The 20,000-nt window shown below is 43.0% G+C and overlaps 1 protein-coding gene across 1 annotated transcript in view; it reads left to right on the forward strand.

The window, feature by feature from the left end:
* Positions 1–18,066, forward strand: part of ddr2a (discoidin domain receptor tyrosine kinase 2a) — a 24,359-nt gene extending 6,293 nt beyond the window's left edge. The window contains exons 2-16 of the mRNA XM_030791464.1: positions 2,299–2,401; positions 2,982–3,213; positions 6,116–6,263; positions 9,918–10,020; positions 12,528–12,711; positions 13,052–13,292; positions 13,562–13,627; positions 13,790–13,926; positions 14,409–14,632; positions 14,971–15,187; positions 15,574–15,701; positions 16,074–16,271; positions 16,650–16,884; positions 17,696–17,845; positions 17,935–18,066. Coding sequence (XP_030647324.1) covers positions 2,299–2,401; positions 2,982–3,213; positions 6,116–6,263; positions 9,918–10,020; positions 12,528–12,711; positions 13,052–13,292; positions 13,562–13,627; positions 13,790–13,926; positions 14,409–14,632; positions 14,971–15,187; positions 15,574–15,701; positions 16,074–16,271; positions 16,650–16,884; positions 17,696–17,845; positions 17,935–18,066 — 2,498 coding nt within the window. The remainder of the gene's footprint in view (positions 1–2,298; positions 2,402–2,981; positions 3,214–6,115; positions 6,264–9,917; positions 10,021–12,527; positions 12,712–13,051; positions 13,293–13,561; positions 13,628–13,789; positions 13,927–14,408; positions 14,633–14,970; positions 15,188–15,573; positions 15,702–16,073; positions 16,272–16,649; positions 16,885–17,695; positions 17,846–17,934) is intronic.
* Positions 18,067–20,000: the final 1,934 nt, after the last annotated feature.

The raw sequence follows: 20,000 nt of genomic DNA on the forward strand, positions 1-20,000 counted from the left end.
TTTGATGAAGGAGTGTGATATTATGGTTGTGTGGAGGGTTTGATGGAGGAGTGTGATATAATGGTTGTGTGGAGGGTTTGATGGAGGAGTGTGATATAATGGTTGTGTGGAGGGTTTGATGGAGTGTGATATAATGGTTGTGTGGAGGGTTTGATGGAGTGTGATATAAAGGTTGTGTGGAGGGTTTGATGAAGGAGTGTGATATAATGGTTGTGTGGAGGGTTTGATGATGGAGTGTGATATTATGGTTGTGTGGAGGGTTTGATGGAGTGTGATATAAAGGTTGTGTGGAAGGTTTGATGATGGAGTGTGATATAGAGGTTGTGTGGAGGGTTTGATGAAGGAGTGTGATATTATGGTTGTGTGGAGGATTTGATGGAGGAGTGTGATATAATGGTTGTGTGGAGGGTTTGATGAAGGAGTGTGATATAATGGTTGTGTTGAGGGTTTGATGGAGTGTGTTATAGAGGTTGTTTTGAGGGTTTGATGAAGGAGTGTGTTATAGAGGTTGTTTTGAGGGTTTGATGAAGGAGTGTGATATAATGGTTGTGTGGAGGGTTTGATGATGGAGTGTGATATTATGGTTGTGTGGAGGGTTTGATGGAGTGTGATATAATGGTTGTGTGGAGGGTTTGATGAAGGAGTGTGATATAATGGTTGTGTTGAGGGTTTGATGGAGTGTGTTATAGAGGTTGTTTTGAGGGTTTGATGAAGGAGTGTGTTATAGAGGTTGTTTTGAGGGTTTGATGAAGGAGTGTGATATAATGGTTGTGTGGAGGGTTTGATGAAGGAGTGTGATATAATGGTTGTGTGGAGGGTTTGATGATGGAGTATGATATAATGGTTGTGTGGAGGGTTTGATGATGGAGTGTGATATAATGGTCGTGTGGAGGGTTTGATGAAGGAGTGTGATATAATGGTTGTGTGGAGGGTTTGATGAATGCTTTGTGATGTTTTCTGTGTGTGGGACCAGGGGGATACGGACTGTTTGAGTGTAACATCCGTCCATCTAGTCCAGACCGAGGGAACTTGGCCGGTGAACTGAACACAGAGTTGGGAACATTCTGGAACCATATGATTTAAAGAACCGTCCTTTAGCCAAGCTATGCCCTCATGTAAGAAAAAGATATTTCTGGCTCATGAAATCCAACAGGCACCAAACCTGTCATGTCTATGCTCTGGTCTTATAACGTGATTAAAAGAAAGGCAGAAAGTACCACGGTGCATTCTGAGGTGGCCAGTTAACTTTGATGGTTTTTCTGTGCATGTAAATGCAGGCGTGTAACAGTGCCAGTAGACCACACAGGAGTGTATGGTTTTTATTCAGGGTGGAGGGAGGGAGGGAGGGAGCTGCAGTAAATTCCCTGTTTGTGCTGGCTGCAGAGCCCAAACGATCCTAAACCAGATCTGAGTGAGGGCAACCACATAACGAAGGACAAGGGAAGAGGGGTACTGTCAAATTCAGCCTCCCCCAAAAAAACCCACACAACTTTCCACCAGTTCCACGAAAGCCCCGCCCACTGCATGGCCTCACACTCCCCTCTGCGTTCTGAACTGGCCTCAGCTGGACACAAAGGCTTGGCTACAGCTTCGCCTTTGTTCTGAGGGAAGTCAATAAAAGGACTGCGATTCTGTAATCTGTCATTTGAACCCAACAAAAAGAAATAAAAGGTCAAAAACTTTTAGAACAGTATTTCCATATAATTTTATCTCCCACACATTTTGAAGACCCAGAAGAGGTTGTTGAGGAAATCGTTTGGTTCAACAAGAATGTTGAATTGATTCTGTCTTTGACTTTTCATTCAGTGGATCTCATAAACTCTAATGGTCAAACCAGCTGAAAAATGAATACACTCATATCAAGGGTCTAGTCTAAGATTGGTCTTACCACTCCTCTCCAGCTTATACTAAGCTACTATACACAGTCTGGCAGTTATTGACTCAGAGATCAATAGCACTTTTTTGTGAATACCTTTAAGGTCCATGTGCTGTAGGGGTGTGTGTGTGCATTTAACTCTAAGGCTTGTGTGTTGTAGGTGTGTGTGTGTCTGTGTGTATGTGTGTTGTAGGTGTGTGTTTAACTCTAAGGCCTATGTTTTGTAGGTGTGTGTGTGTGTGTGTTTAACACTAATGCCTTAGTATGTATGTGTGTGTGTGTTTAACTCTAAGGCTTGTGTGTTGTAGGGGTATGTGTGTGTGTTGTAGGTGTGTTTTTAACTCTAATGCCTGTGTGTGTGTGTGTGTGTGTGTGTGTGTGTGTGTGTGTGTGTGTTTAACGCTAATGCCTGTGTGCTGTAGGTGTGTGTCGGTCTCCACTGGGAATGGCAGGAGGACAAATCCCAGATGAGGATATCTCTGCCTCCAGTCAGTGGTCAGACTCAACAGCAGCCAAATATGGCAGGTATGTCCGGCCTTACTTCTACAGCCACTGGTGTATTTATAACTCCTAAACCAAACACACACACACAAACATACATACACAGTTAAAATCAGTCTTTACTCCATACAGGCTTATTCTCACATCATTTGGAGACCACACACACACACACACACACACACACACACACACACAGACACACTTAGATGGTATGGTTGGTGTGTGTGTGTGTGTGTGTTTGAGAAAACCACAAAGCAGGTATCTCTCAGTGTGAAGAAACCACAGTTAGGGAAGACTGTGACCAGCCTAGTCCCATTCACACTGTGATGATGTAATGGACTACTCTTTCCCCTCCATAACAAAGGCCTGTTTTCACTACACTTATGTCTCTTCATCAGCACTGCCTGTACTGCCAACAGCTCACACTTTACATTCATTATATGAAAAAAAAAAAAAAAAAACACTTTCCTGAGTCACAAAGATCAAACCTCACAGGAATTATTCTTTTAATTAAAACAAACACTGTCCTGAGAGAAAAAAAACACCTCTCCTTTTTTTCTCTTTCCCTTTCTCTTCTCTGTCTTTATTCTACTCATCTCCTCAGGTTAGACTGTGAGGAGGGAGATGGTGCATGGTGTCCTGAGATCGCCGTGGAGCCAGACAGCGTCAAGGAGTTTTTGCAGATCGACTTGCGTTCTCTGCACTTTATCACGCTGGTGGGCACACAGGGCCGTCACGCTGGCGGCATCGGGAATGAGTTTGCCCAGATGTATAAGATCAAATACAGCCGAGACGGCAGCCGCTGGATCTCCTGGAGAAACAGGCAGGGGAAACAGGCGAGTGGTCTAGAGAACCATCCCCATAACACTCCACCTACACCCTCAGTCTGCCCATACTCTCCATTTATACAACCACCTAGACTCACGACACGCAAGCAGTGATTCTCCAGTGTTAAATATCCTGGTCATATAATTTACAGTCAACAGTCTCTGAGTTAATTCAACACTGATCAACAGTCTCTGAGTTAAATCAACACTGATCAACAGTCTCAGAGTTAATTTAATACTGATCAACAGTCTCTGAGATAATACTGATCAACAGTCTCTGAGATAATTCAATACTGATCAACAGTCTCTGAGTTAATTCAACACTGACCAACAGTCTCCAAAATAATGCAGTACAGTTTCAGTTTTGTACAATGGCCTTTCTACAGAAGTGCCTGTAGAACCACTCTAATTCTCAACACCTTGCCTCTTCTCAGTGAGTCATACCCTGTGGTGAATGGCATTGCCTTTCCTGCTATTCCCTCTACTACCACTACTGCTACTGTTACTGCTGTTACTACGACTGCTACCACTACCACTACTGCTACTGTTACTGCTGTTACTACGACTACTACCACTACCACTACCACTACCGCTACTGTTACTGCTGTTACTACGACTACTACCACTACCACTACTGCTACTGTTACTGCTGTTACTACGACTGCTACCACTACCACTACTGCTACTGTTACTGCTGTTACTACGACTACTACCACTACCACTACCACTACCGCTACTGTTACTGCTGTTACTACGACTACTACCACTACCACTACTGCTACTGTTACTGTTACTGCTGTTACCACTACCACTACCGCTACTGCTACTGCTACTGTTACTGCTGTTACTACGACTACTACCACTACCACTACCGCTACTGCTACTGTTACTGCTGTTACTACGACTACTACCACTACCACTACCACTACTGCTACTGTTACTGCTGTTACTACGACTACTACCACTAACACTACTGCTACTGTTACTGCTGTTACTACGACTACTACCACTAACACTACTGCTACTGTTACTGCTGTTACCACTACCACTACCGCTACTGCTACTGCTACTGTTACTGCTGTTACTACGACTACTACCACTACCACTACCACTACTGCTACTGTTACTGCTGTTACTACAACTGCTACCACTACCACTACCACTACTGCTACTGTTACTGCTGTTACTACGACTACTACCACTACCACTACTGCTACTGTTACTGTTACTGCTGTTACCACTACCACTACCGCTACTGCTACTGCTACTGTTACTGCTGTTACTACGACTACTACCACTACCACTACCACTACTGCTACTGTTACTGCTGTTACTACAACTGCTACCACTACCACTACCGCTACTGTTACTGCTGTTACTACGACTACTACCACTACCACTACTGCTACTGTTACTGCTGTTACTACGACTACTACCACTAACACTACTGCTACTGTTACTGCTGTTACCACTACCACTACCGCTACTGCTACTGCTACTGTTACTGCTGTTACTAGGACTGCTACCACTACCACTACCACTACTGCTACTGTTACTGCTGTTACTACGACTACTACCACTACCGCTACTGCTACTGCTACTGTTACTGTTACTGCTGTTACTACGATTGCTACCACTACCACTACCACTACTGCTACTGTTACTGCTGTTACTACGACTACTACCACTACTGCTACCGCTACTGCTACTGTTACTGTTACTGCTGTTACCACTACCACTACCGCTACTGCTACTGCTACTGTTACTGCTGTTACTACGACTACTACCACTACCACTACTGTTACTGTTACTGCTGTTACTACGACTACTACCACTACCGCTACTGCTACCGCTACTGCTACTGTTACTGCTGTTACCACTACCACTACCGCTACTGCTACTGCTACTGTTACTGCTGTTACTACGACTGCTACCGCTACCGCTACCACTACTGCTACTGTTACTGCTACTGTTACTGCTGTTACTACGACTGCTACCACTACCACTACCACTACTGCTACTGTTACTGCTGTTACTACGACTACTACCACTACTGCTACTGCTACTGTTACTGCTGTTACTACGATTGCTACCACTACCACTACCACTACTGCTACTGTTACTGTTACTGCTGTTACTACGACTACTACCACTACTGCTACCGCTACTGCTACTGTTACTGCTGTTACTACTACAGTCAGCCCTCCGTATCCGCAGGTTCCGCATCCGCGAATTCAACCAACTGCGGATCAAAAATGTTTGGGGAAAAAATCCAAAAATTATATTTTCTATATGTACTTTTGTCATTAATATTATGTGTTTTATTCTATGTATTTCTCTTTCAGGTCATTAAACAAATGCAATCTGTAGGTGTTGAAAGAGAGAAAATGTTACATTGTTGGTGACTTCTACTATGTAGCTGGGACTATGATGCTTGTGTCTGTAGCCCTATTGAACATGTACAGACTTTTTCCTCTTGTCATTATTCCCTAAACAATACAGTATAACAACTATTTACATAGCATTTACACTGTATTAGGTGTTATAAGTAATCTAGAGATGATTTAAAGTATACGGGAGGATGTGCGTAGGGTTATATGCAAATACTACACCATTTTATATAAGGGACTTGAGCATCCTGGAGGTCCTGGAACCATTCCACCACGGATACAGAGGGCCAGCTTTACTACTACTGTTACAGCTATAACCACTGTTACTACTACTACTGTTACACCTGTTACTGCTGTTACTACTACTGCTGCTGTTACTACTGTTACACCTGTTACTCCCAACAACACTAAACTTTCTGTACCTGCTACTACTTCTTCCCTCCTCCCCTCTGACAGTCCATGTGATCGTGTTGTATGTATAACCATGAGTGTGATCGTGTTGTAACTGTATCATTGGGCAGGTGATTGAAGGGAACAGGAACGCATACGACACTGTTTTGAAGGACCTGGAACCGCCAATCATCGCCCGTTTCGTCCGTTTCATGCCCGTGATCGACCACTCAATGAACGTGTGTATGAGAGTGGAGCTGTACGGTTGTGAGTGGCTCGGTAAGACAAACAGATGGGGAAGGACGCTTAATTATTAAACTCATAAAATAAAAGGTTGTCAGATATTAGCTTTACCTGGGGCCTCCACCTTCTGTCCCCTTAGCAAGTTATTTATCAACAGCAGTGCAGTAGTTTATGACAGAATATAAAAATACCGTTAAAGATGAGAATGATTAGCCTAACAGCGGCTATAAACAATGTCAGTCCAAAACATACTGGTAACAATTATGATGTTAGTGCAGAACTAGCGTTTTAGAGATTTGTTTGTTTATCTACGAAGCAGAGAGACTTCTGACAACAGCTGCAACATCATCTCAGCAGACTGGCTGTTTTTGCACAGATATTGATTATGAGCACAACTATCTGGATCTAGTACAGTGGACTGTTCTTTCTCTGTAATAAAACAAAGGTCCTCTACTTATCAGAGCTGTTAATGATTGCTCTGCTTTGGTCTTGTTGTACTTTTATCATAGCAGATCCCATACTACAGATTGGCCAATACATGTGCAAGAGCCAGGGTCAACTATTCTCTTGTCATAAATTTCTAATGGTAAAGAGACAGTGACCAAGAATCATTTACCCAACTAACCCACGCAATCCTTCTGTGCGATATTATTGTTACTCTCTCAGTGAATTAATGCAGTGGTTCTCAAACTGGGGAGCCTCACAAGTGGGGCGTGTGGTCACGGACCTCTCGCTTGCAAAATGCAAGGGGTGTATAACCCCGTATGTGGGCCCTTTCTAAGGTGCTAGCATTGCAATCGCCCTTCGAATAGCCTACTGAGCAATAGCCTCTTGCCTTTACTATGTATTTATTCCTATCACCGGCACAACACCGACACATACACTCATAACAGATCAACCAAAATCATCACTTTCTATTTGGAAAGCACAGGCTAGCACACTATGGATAAAATTTTAACTCGCAAGAAAAGAGCTGCTCCGAGCGATGCCTTGCCAGTTCCCAAAAAAAAAAAAAAAAAAAAAAACTCGACGAGACTTCCTTGCAGTTCGATTTTTCGGTAACTAGCACATGGGAACCACGTCCACAGTATGTAATTTGTGCAGAGGTTAGTGCTAGTGACAGCATGAAACCCTGCAAATTAAAACGACACTTAGACACCAAGCACCCCAAAATAAAAGACAAACCCATTGACTTTAAAAAGAAAACGTGATGCCTTTGATCATCGAAGATCCACTATAATTAAACACACACAACCGTGTCCAGTCAGTGTCTCGAGGCTTCGGACGTCATCTCCCAATGTATTGCAAGATCTGGGAAGCCACATACTATAGCCAAGACACTGCTTTTGCCTGCAGCACAAGATATGTGCAGAATCATGCTTGGAGAAAGCGCTGTCACTAAACTCCATTCCCACTTTCAAATTACACGGTGGGTCGTGGGATTTTGGATCTGGCAAATGATGTGAAAGAGCAATTGCTACAGTAGGTTAGGGGAATTAGCTCAAATGGTAGAGTGCTGGCTTAGCATGCGGGAGGTAGCGGGATCTATGCCCGCATTCTCCAGAGCTTTCTTTCTTGGCAGCCCGTGGCCCGGAGGTTAGGGAATCGGGCTTGTGGCCGAGGAGTCGCCGGTTCGGTTCCCAGGAAACATCCACAGCTGAGGTGCCCTTGAGCAAGGCACCTAACCCCCAACTGCTCCCCAGGCGCCAGTGTGTGCTGCCCACTGCTCCTGTGCCTGGTGTGTGTGTGTGTGTATTCACCACTGGTGTGTAAGGATGGATTAAATGCAGAGGAAAAATTCACTGCTCACTGTTCACAGTGTGTGTGTGATCAAGGGATTCTATTCTGTATGTTAGGCAGAGTCCGTATTATGCACTGCATTTAGATGAGACCATTGACGTTGCTGGGCAAGTCCAGTTGTTTACCCACGTAAGATTTCTCAGAGACCAGGGGATTGTCGTCCTCTTCAAACCCACACAACTGGTCAGGCGATTTTTGATGTGCTTGACACACATATCTCCAAGATGCTGACTTGTGCTGGGACACATGTATCGGAATTGGCACCGATGGGGTGGAGTCAATGACAGGACGTGTGAGTGGCCTGGTCACATGCATCCGGCACGTAGCTCCGCCAGCAGGATGGACTCATTGCACGAAGCCCTTAGAGTCTGTCCTTCATCGAGCAGTTCAGATAATAAATTACATTAAAGCACAGCCCTTCAATGGACTGGCGACCTGTCCAGGGTGTTTCCTCGCCTGTTGCCCAGTGAATGCTGGGATAGGCTCCAGCTCCCCCCGCGACCCTCATTCGGGTAGGCGGCTTGGAAAATGAATGAATGAATGAATGAATAAAGCACGGCCACTGAACTCGCACTTATTCGCAGTCCTCTGTCAAGAAATGGGCTCTGAACATGAGCAGCTCCTCTTTCATACGGAGATACGCTGGCTTTCCAGAGGGAGAGTGTTACAGCGCCTTTATGAACTGCGAGAAGAGGTGAAATCGTTTTTGGTAGAGAGCAAATCAGAACTTGCCCACTCCTTGTGGCTAGCCTCCCTGTTGTATTTAGTCGACATATTTGACAGGCTCGATACTTTGAACCTGTCTTTGCAAGGCCCAAGATGCCAGCGTGTTGCTTCTAGCTGACAAAGTGGATCCAAAACTTGACCTTTGGCATGACCGCATAATTGCTGGAAATTACTAAATGTTCCCAAACCTTGCAGATTTCATTGCTGACGTAAGCAGGACCGATTTCTCTCCTCTCCTCCTCTCAGCTGCCGATCACTGAACTGCACTGAAGGAGCGGTTCGCTTCATACTTTACGGAGGACTACAATTCATTCACAAATGCAGGAGTGGAGTAAAGGCAGGACCTGTCTTTAGAAATGCAGGAACAGCTTATTGACCTGTGGAGTAAGGGCAGGACCTGTCTTTAGAAATGCAGGATCAGTTTATTGACCTGTGGAGTAAGGGTAGGTTGAAGCACCTTTTTGCCACTTGCTCTCCTGCGACCTTCTGAGTAGCATTGATGCAGGAACACCCCCAACTCTCGGATGCGGCTTTAAAACTTCTCCTCCCTTTCGCTTCGACATAGGCCTTCTTGTGCGAGGCAGGCTTTTCCCAGCTGACCGTGCTCAAAACAAAATACCGCAGTGGCGCTCAGATTGAGGACGACCTGAGGCTGTGTTTATCCAACACTGAGCCGAGAATCCAACAGCTTCTCAGAACAAAGCAGGCTCGTGTTCCACATTGAGCTGAGACTTAGCATAAATGCAGGCTTTATAGGAATGATGATAATAATAATGGAGGCTAATAATAATAATCATAATAATAATAATAATAATAATAATAATAATAATAATAATAATAATATTAGAGGCTAACAACAACAGCAATAATAATGATAATAATAATAGTAATAGTAATAATAATAATAGTTATTATCTATCTATCTATCTATCTATCTATCTATCTATCTATCTATCTATCTATCTATCTACCTATCCAAGGGGTGTCCAAGTAGAGTTGAACAGTTTGGGGGAGCCCGGCTTGCAAAAGTTTGAGAACCCCTAAATAAATGTATCACTTTCTTTGTTTTTCATTGGAAATGTTCTCTACTGTTCTCCTCACTGTAAAATTTTGGCCACATTCTGCATTCTCTAAATGTTTTTTAATGTTCCTCCTTTCCCCCAGATGGCCTGGTGTCGTACAATGCTCCACTGGGTCAGCAGATGGTTCTCCACGGGCAGCACATTCACCTCAATGACTCTGTGTATGATGGAGCTGTAGGTTACAGGTGGGCACACTGGCTTCCTATGCACCTGAAAACAAACCCAAGAGCCAAAATGGCAGTACTAGAGCCAAAATGGAAGCTCAGCTGTCACTGGCACTGTATTAATTTGAAACTGAGTAGGTCAGAGCTGTTTCTTGTAGAAAAGGTGGACACCATTGGCCAGGGTGAAACAGTGTTGCACATCTTTGTGATTTTTGCTGCTAAGATGCTACATAGGTCAGACGTAGCTTTTTCACTCAGACTTGTCTCTTTCTGCACTGTCATTTGAACTCCCACACTGGTTCTTCAACAACTGATCTCAGATCAGTTCTGGAATAACTTAACTCTGAATGTTTAAAGAAGGGGAAGTGTGAATACCTGACCCTGAATCATTTTTAATGACAGTTGGCTGAGCTGTGGTGCTGTTGCCTAGTTGCCCTGACGACAACATGGCACAAATACTGAGGAGGGTCACAGTGGTTTCAGAATGTACACAGGAGAATTTGACTCACTGACTTCCTGAACAATGTCTTCCATTACATTGTGCGTGTGTGTGTGGTGTGTGTGTGTGTGTGTGTGTGTGTGTGTGTGTGTGTGTGTAGTGTCTTGTACATGAACTCAATGGCAAACTGAAAAACACAACCCACGCTCACAGAGTAATAAAACCACAAATAGAGTTGTTGTAGAGTAGAAGAACACTGCCATCTAGTGGTGAGTGCCACACAATTCACACAGTACTGTACTAAACAAATCAAGCCTAAGAGAGCAGTGGGTCAGAACTCCTCATGGGTTATTGATTATAAATAATGCACTGTGAAAACAGGAAAGACCTGCAGGCACTGAGTAGGCCAGTATGGAACATAACAATGTTCACACAAAATGCTTTGTAGTCATTAAAGACAGGCTCTCCCCTCTCTCTTTCTGTATCTGTCTCTTTATGTATCTCTCTCTCTCAGCTCAATTCAGTTCAATTCAATTCAGTTCAGTTCAGTTCAGTTCAGTTCAGCTCAATTCAATTCGGTTCAGTTCAGTTTAGTTCAGTTCAATTCAATTCAATAAGCTTTACTGGCATGGCTTCAAAAATATTTCCAAAGCCACTTTTGATCCACACTGTCTAAAACATATACAGTATATACTAGAAAGACATTAGAAAGATACCATTGATAACATATTTTGTACTGTGTGTGTATGTGTGTGTGTGTCCAAGAGAGACTTTAGGCAGCAGAGAGCATAAAGGTCTCTGTGTTTTCTCCCTTGGTTCATGGCAGGCAGATACATATTTAAGAATTATTTGGACACACTCCACTGTCTCTCCTAAAATACAGGGAATCTCTTTTCACATTTGTGAATGTGCAGAACTCAGCAAAGATCCTTCCAACCTCTTTAGATTTCCAATTTTCAACTTTCATTCTCAACTCATATTTGGTGGATGTTGTTTGTTGGTCATATTTATGGCAGTCTGTAAGGAAATACTGCTCTGTCTCTGGTGTTTTCTGGGTCCTGTGGGTACACAGTCTTCCCTCTCTGGGCAACCAGGTCTGTCTGTGTCCACCACTCTCATTGGCCAGGTCTGTCTGTGTCCGCCACTCTCATTGGCCAGATTTATCCGTGTCCACCACTCTCATTGGCCGGATGTGCGCATAATTTAATAACTTTGTATAATGCAATAACGGCACATAATGTAATGAAAAATGTAAAAAAGGTTCATAATGTAATAATATGCCTATAATGTAATAAAAATGTTGATCACATAATGTAACATCTTTTTGCACATAACGTAATATGTTATTATGTTATATGCCAGTTACTACATTATAAAGTTAGGGTTAGGGTTAACCCTAACCCTAACCCTAACCCTAACCTTAACCCTGACCCTAACCCTATGCAATCAACATTTTTATTACATTATAAGCATACTATTACATTATGAGTTTTCATTCCTTTTTTTATTACATTATGTGCCATTATTACATTATGCGCAGTTATTACATTATGAGTTGCTACAACCCGTCTCATTGGCCAGCTCCGTCTGTATCCACCATTCTCATTGGCCAACTCTGTCTGTGCCCACTCTTCTCATTGGCCAGGTCCATCTGTGTTCACCACTCTCATTGGCCAGCTCTGTCTGTGTCCACCATTTTAAAAGGTTAGGCTGTGTTCACTGGGTCTGTACACTGTCAGTCTTTTTCTAAGTATATGTGGTCAGTCACTGAGGTCACGTACTTTGGCGCAGTTTACTGTTGTTTTACAGCCAATTAGGTTTCTAATGTGTATTGGCATTTGCTGTTTCTGTCCAATATGGCATATATTTGTCTTCCTCTTTGACTATATTTTATTTATAATTTGGTTGGATCTAATTCTGTGGGAAAGTACCGTCCTGAGGCTTTCAGTCCCTCTGACTGTCTCTGTCTCTGTCTCTCTCTCTCTCTCTCTCTTGCTCTCTTGCTCTCTCTCTCTCTGTCTGTCTATCTGTCTCTCTCTCTTTCTCTCTCTCTCTCTCTCTCTCTCTTTCTCTGTCTGTCTGTCTGCAGCATGACTGAAGGACTGGGCCAGTTGACAGACGGGATGTGTGGTCTGGATGATTTTACCCTCAGTCACGTCTATAACGTTTGGCCAGGCTATGATTATGTCGGCTGGACCAACGACAGCTTTCCAAACGGCTACGTGGAGATCATGTTTGAGTTCGACCGCACTCGCAACTTCACCACCATGAAGGTATTCTGTGTGTGTGTGTGTGTGTGTGTGTGTGTGTGTGTGTGTGCACGTGCGTGTGTGTGTGTGTGTGTTAGTGTAGATGCAAGAATGCATATGCATTAAAAACACATTATCTGTTATCAAATTACTGCCAGTGCAGTCTGTTTTTTGGTAACATCTGGTTATTTGATCTCCAGTGTGCTATTTCCAGTACAAATCCACCAAAAGGCAAAGAGTTGCTGTCAGTCAAATGCTCTTAACTACTGCTCCAAAAGCTCTTTCTTTACCGATTTTACTCTCTTTTCTGTGTCTGCTCTCACCCCTTCATCCATCCATCCATCTATCCATCCATCCATCCCAGGTCCACTGTAATAACATGTTCTCACGGCGGGTGAAGACCTTCCAGAAGGTGACGTGTTATTTCCGGTCCGAGCTGGACTGGGAGCCCGTGCCCGTGTCCTTCAGCCCTGTGATGGACGACGGGAATCCCAGCGCCCGTTTCGTCACCGTCTCACTGCATAACCACATGGCCAGTGCCATTAAATGCCAGTATTACTTTGCAGACATCTGGATGATGTTTAGTGAGATCACCTTCCAGTCAGGTCAGCACAGAGTTCTCTTCCCTCCTTTTCTCTTTCTCTCCCTCTCTCTTTTCTCTGTTTCTCCCACCTGTAGAATCACTCCGCGCCTCAGAACTCCTAGCGCAGCACTTTGCTAGCATTACAATTACTTTACAAATTACAGGCGTTACAACTACAATACCGCTTGCCTGTACTATGTGTCAGAATGCCCAGAAGATTCTCTTGATTTAAAGCACAGTGAACATTGAAAATGGCACATTGATTCATGTGGCTCAAATGTGTTTCCCCAGACACTGCAATGTACAACACAACTCTGTTCCCCCCAAAGACCGGCACCCCCACCAGTCCTCAGCCAGGTCAGCCATCACAATCAGACATTCCTGCTTCGCACACTGACAGCCACAATTCGTTCATTCATTTTAAATAATGAATTCATGAAAAGGAACATATTTATGGATATAGACCTGTCTGACTTGCTCTGAGTCACTCAAACTGCTCCCTCTCTATCCCCTCTTTAGGGGATAACCCCACTCACAAAGTAGACGATAGTAATACTCGGATTCTGATTGGTTGTCTGGTGGCCATCATCTTCATCCTCGTGGCCATAATTGTCATCATCCTCTGGAGACAGGTGTGGCAGAAGATGCTAGAGAAGGTGAGCTGATCACAGTCAACAAGTTACTACCGCACAAACGTTCATGCCTCATAAAATCTGTGTAAACGGTGTTACAGTGTTACCGTGTTACAGTGTTACAGTTATCGCCATTACTCCATCTGTCACCGCGTTTTCATTATCATATGTAAGTTACATGTTAAATGCTATAGACATCAGGGGAAACACGGCGGTTCATGAACTGAGCTGTGTCACTTTAGTAATATGATGTGCAATTCATAATCATTTAGTTGATGTAATTATGGTGTGACACTGATACATTTCTAAAGTTATGCTAAGCATCACTTCAAGTATAATATATCAAATACAATACAATAAAAGAATGCTGCACTGTGGTAAAAAGGGCGATAGATTTTTTGATATAGATTTTGAGATGGTTTTGATGTTGAATAAGGCAGTTTACAGAAGTATACTGTGGAACTCCAACGCGATGGCTCTTGTGGTTTGACCCTCCTTTGTCGCAGGCATCCCGGCGCATGCTGGACGATGAGCTTACCGCCCGTCTGTCGATACAGAGCGAAACATTTACCTACAACAACAACACCACCAATCCCTCCTCAGTGCCCAGTGACCAGGAATCCAACTCCACCTATGAACGCATCTTCCCCTTGGGCCCTGACTACCAAGAGCCCTCACGCCTCATCCGAAAACTTCCAGAATTTTCCCAGACCTCCGAAGAACCCGGTGAGTCTCAATGGTCCCTAAGGACAAAGGATGAGGATCATAGGTTTCCAGCCTGATTACCTGCTGATTTTAAGACATGATCATGTGTATCAGTGGTCACAGTGGAATAAAGGAAGACTGTGTTACTGAAGTTTCTAGACGCCTTTATCATATGCTAATGTTGTTACCACATCTGGCCTCAAGTATTAATGGTCCCTCAGCTGTTCCACATCTGTAAAACTTCAACATCAACTGAGTGGTTTCAAAGAGCCAACTCATCATTAAGATTCTCATTAATTACATTAATTAGCTGCAGTGACAAGTGAGTTTGTCCTTTGTCAATGTCGTTTCAGTGTCGACCAGCACTCCTTCGAAATCACCTCAGGCTAGCTCGCAGGAGGGCGTCCCACATTACGCCGAGGCAGACATAGTCAACCTGCAGGGCGTGACCGGCGGTAACACTTACGCTGTACCCGCTCTTACCATGGATCTGCTGTCTGGGAAGGACGTGGCCGTGGAAGAGTTTCCAAGGAAACTGTTGACCTTCAAAGAGAAACTCGGGGAGGGACAGTTTGGAGAGGTCAGTTGTGCTTTTCACGATGAGAAAATGGAGAGAGAGTCCAGAGTTGATTTTGATCCTAAGAGATACGTAGTGACTCGGCTGTGTCAACCCAACAAACAATCAAATGCTTGAGTTCCTCTTTTGTGGTGTGGTAATTTTGTTTACGGTTGATCTATCTGTGAAATTTTAAAACCATGTGTTAAAAGCATAGATTTAAATGGAAAGCTTGTGCCAAGCACGTACAGTTTTTGACCTCAGTTTGAGCCCTTGAGGGTTACATTAATCTGACTAATTTGTAATATCTTTTCTGTATTTTTCCTTACTTTGTAAGATAGTGACTAGCTGAAAAAGATAAAAGAGGAATTTTTTGGTAATTAGAGACAGCGTTGGTTTCTGTGGTACAGGTGCACCTGTGTGAAGCAGAAGGTATGCAGGACTTCATGGACGAAGACTTCTCCTTTGACCTCAGTGAGAACCAGACGGTCCTGGTGGCGGTGAAGATGCTCCGAGCAGACGCCAACAAGAACGCCAGGTTAGGACCAATCCGCACGGTTAAAAAAAACACATAACTACACAGTCCACACAGTTCAGAAATCACCACACTTACTGTTGTCTGTCATTAGTGAGCTGAGTCGTATCATCTGTGAACATTTAAAGAGACAGTTTGTTTTAGGTTCCAAATAATACATGAATGGATAAATGAAAGAATCAATCAGTCAATCGGTCAATCGGTCAGTCAGTAATAAGACTGAATTGTTAACTGTATTATTAACAGACTGTATTATTCCGTCAGTAATATAGCCAGTTAATAATACAGTCAGTTATACAGACGGTCAGTAATACAGACAGTCTGTTATGTTGAATACTTGTTTTGATCCTTTCTCTCATTCTCTGTGCCTTTCAGGAATGACTTTCTGAAGGAAATAAAGATCATGTCTCGGTTGAAAGATCCCAATATCATCCGTCTGTTAGCGGTGTGTATCTGCACCGACCCTCTCTGCATGATCACTGAGTATATGGAGAACGGAGACCTCAACCAGTTCCTTTCCCGCCACGAACCCGAGGGTCAGATCGCTCTGCTCAGTAACGCCCCCACTGTCAGGTACACGTCACCCCGCCCACCTTTCCATAGTAAGACCACTGTTGTTGGTCAAACATCACTTTGCATTCACGTCCATATTCATAGTAACATTACCATCATCAAGTAAACAAGCCTCTACATCTGTACCAGTAGTAACACTGTCACTAAGACAGTACTGTTGTAACACTCTTACTATCAAGTAAACATCACAAGATGTTCGTTTTCATGGTGGCTCTGTCAAATGGACATCATTATACAGATGAAATGCAAATCCAGCATAACTGGTCATGTAGGGTATAGTATAAGCTGTTTTATTTCACTTTTAATGGGATTATGGTTAAATCAGCACATCAAACCTTAGACTGAATCACTGTCTTTCTCCTCTGCATTTCTCTTCAGCTACTCTAACCTGATCTACATGGCCACTCAGATAGCCTCGGGCATGAAGTACCTGTCCTCGCTTAACTTTGTGCATCGAGACCTGGCCACACGCAACTGCCTGGTGGGGAAAAACTACACCATAAAGATCGCAGACTTTGGCATGAGTCGCAACCTGTACAGCGGAGATTATTACCGCATCCAGGGCAGGGCTGTGCTGCCCATTCGCTGGATGTCCTGGGAGAGCATACTGCTGGTAAGGCCAGCTGAGAGGACCATGAGGAAGGCCGAGAGTGGGACATCTGTACAGATAACAGTCTTGGGTTGTGTTAAAGCACTGAAAGGCATGAGGCTGTGCTGTAGCATGACTATAGTAAAAAGTTAAAGAGTGTTATTGACGTGAAGCAATGGCTCTGCTTTTATAAAACAGTTTCTCTATGTTAAAGACAACTGGAAGGACAATAATGTAGTAACATTAGTATTATTTAGCACACAGACAGCACTACACAAACACCACACTACATGGATATGTCACAGTTTTCCACTAAAGCAGACATGTTTCAGTAAGTTCGGGTAAGTGGCTAAACACATAGGACTGGCTCTACCAGGGAATTAAGAAAGGTGTTTAATCCAACAAACATTCAGGATAGGATGTGGTCTTCTGTGAAAGGATTTGAGGTGCAGGAGTGTAACCAATGTTCTCATACCAATGCTGTGTACCAGTGTTCTTAACTATGTTATATTCTTCACTCTCTTTCCTCAGTGAACTCTTTAGACCAGGTGCAGTCTACTAAGTTACTAAGTTCTAATATATTTGTCTAGGTCATTCTGAAAACCAAGGTCTGCAGTGGAACTTGAATGATGCTACAGTTTCCTCTGAGTTCCTGTTTTCCCTCATTAGCCTTGATGAGACTGAACAAACATGTTGTAAATGTATGCTGCCCTATATAAGCGTAGTTTGCGGGGCTTTTTTTAAAATCAAATATTACTGTAAGTAACACTGTCAGTGTCAGCTGATGATGCCTTTGTTCTGATGTTTCATGAATAAATATTTTGTTTTCATTTAGGGTAAATTCACCACAGCCAGCGACGTGTGGGCTTTCGGTGTGACCCTGTGGGAGACGCTGACCTTCTGTAAGGAGCAGCCCTACTCTCAGCTGTCTGACGAGCAGGTGATCGAGAACACAGGCGAGTTCTTTAGGGACCAGAGACGACAGGTAACCTCACCCTCCTCCAGACTCGGCTGATAGCTCAAAGCTAATGTTCAGCAGGTCCTCACCTGAAGCTCTGGTTTCTTTATCTCCAGATTTACCTGCCTCAGCCACCCATGTGTCCAGACTCCATCTATAAGCTCATGTTGAGATGTTGGCACAGGAACACCAAAGAGCGCCCGTCCTTCCTGGAGATCCATCGAACCCTGCTGGAATGCCAGCCGTAATGCCCACGGTGGGGCTGCCAAGCACAGCCCGGACAGAGACATTTAGTGTGCCCACCAGACTCCAACCTGCTACAGCTGGGCCTCATTCACACACACTAACACACCTGCACCAAGCCCACCTGCACACTAACACACCTGCACCAAGCACAGGGAAGGACAGCCCTAACAAGCAACCTTACAATTCTTATAGACACTTTAGTTTATTTAGCCAAAGCCAAATATTAGATTATGCTAAATTTTGCTGTTTTTATTTTATTGTTGTTGTTGTTTTGGGGGTTTTTTTGTGTGTTTTTGGGTTATGTTTTTGGGTTCTCTGGGGGTTTTTTGGTATAAGCACCTGTCACATGCATGCCTTTGATTGGCCTTTGGCGCTGACTGGGTAGAGCATGAGATGGAAAAGCAAATGTAGCAATGCGTTAGGCACTTTTGAGGAAAAAAAAATTGAAAACAATTTAATTTGCAATTATATTCATTTGTAATTATATTCATTAAAAAATAGTGTCCCCATAATGCCAGTCACAATTCAGAGAAACAAAACATTCCATACATTTCAACTACGTGTTTTCTGTTTGAAGACAGCTTGAATGTAAATAAGAATGCAGTTTATGAATTGAACAAGAATTGTTTTTGTGTGTGTGTGCATGTGTTGTGTGTGTGTCTGTTTATTGTGATAAAATGTTTGAATGTTTTTGTTTGATTTTGTTTGTGCTCATCTCAGTCACCAATAAACTCATTTGTTGGTGAGGTTTACTTAAGCTTTAGTCAGATTTTTAAGGACCACTTTAAAACAAGTGGATTAAGCCCAAATATGCATGGAAATAGCTTTCTCAGAGTTTCAAAGAGGCCTTAGCTTATCAGTTCCCTTTTAGGCAAAAGCCGTCAGCTTTCAAATGTTGGTATTTGTTGATGTACGTGCCTCTGTAAGTTTTTAAAATAGTTCTCTATCACAAGTACCTATATATTATTTTATTATTTATATGTAGTGCATTATGTTTGTGTAATTATCTCAATGATCTCTATTTAGACAGATTGGTGTTACACTTAAGTTGTACAGGTGTTTAAAAGCAATTTTTTTTTTGCTCTTCTTTGTTTTTGCCTACCTTTTTAAATTCTTTTTACTGTCTTGATGTTTTATAAACATCTTTATTGTGTTTGAATGGTGTCAGTTAATTCCTCCATTCCACAGACAAGATCATCTCAGAGAGAGAGAGAGAGAGAGAGAGAGAGCACTCCATGTTCTCACTACACTTTTAAACAGTGCACAGGAAGCCCTGGAGTTTGTTTATTCCTCTACTGGTTCCAAAGTGCCTTAAATCAGAACCTTTTTTTCTTACATACATTACTAAAACCAGGCATGCAATCAAATCATGCAATGGACATGAATGGAAATTCATGAATATGAAAATGATCAGTGCTACGTTGTGAATTTGACTACAGAGACCATCTCAGTTAGCTTCATTTCTCCTGACACGTGGATGTGTGTTTGATTAGACCGGCAGTGTGTTTACATGGGTTTTGCAGGAGTCCTCTGTCAGATAAGTTAATGTGTTTGTTTTGTAAAGATGCACTCTGGTGGGTTTTTGTAAGTTGTTGTATGTGTCTCGGATGTGAATAAGAATTTCCTGTATGTTTATTTGCTGTAAACAGCTGATGTGGTGATTGGATGCCAACAGATGATAGTAGTCTTTTGGCTCATAATCATTAGTAAGATGAATCTATGAATATGTGTGGGGATTCCATTAATACTGGGAAACTGATATTTTGTTTTTTAAGAATTCTTGTTGGTTGCACGTTTGGTATTGTGTTAGCCTGCTTCCTGGATGCACCAGTAAGACTACAGGAGTAGTGCTACTATAATGGTCTGTTTCCACATTTTACTTTCCCCTGAAAGGGTTAAAGAGATGGTGTAATGGTTAACTTGGCCTGTTTTCTCT

The sequence above is a fragment of the Chanos chanos genome, chromosome 14 (assembly GCF_902362185.1).
Source record: "Chanos chanos chromosome 14, fChaCha1.1, whole genome shotgun sequence".
NCBI classification, from domain to species: domain Eukaryota; kingdom Metazoa; phylum Chordata; class Actinopteri; order Gonorynchiformes; family Chanidae; genus Chanos; species Chanos chanos.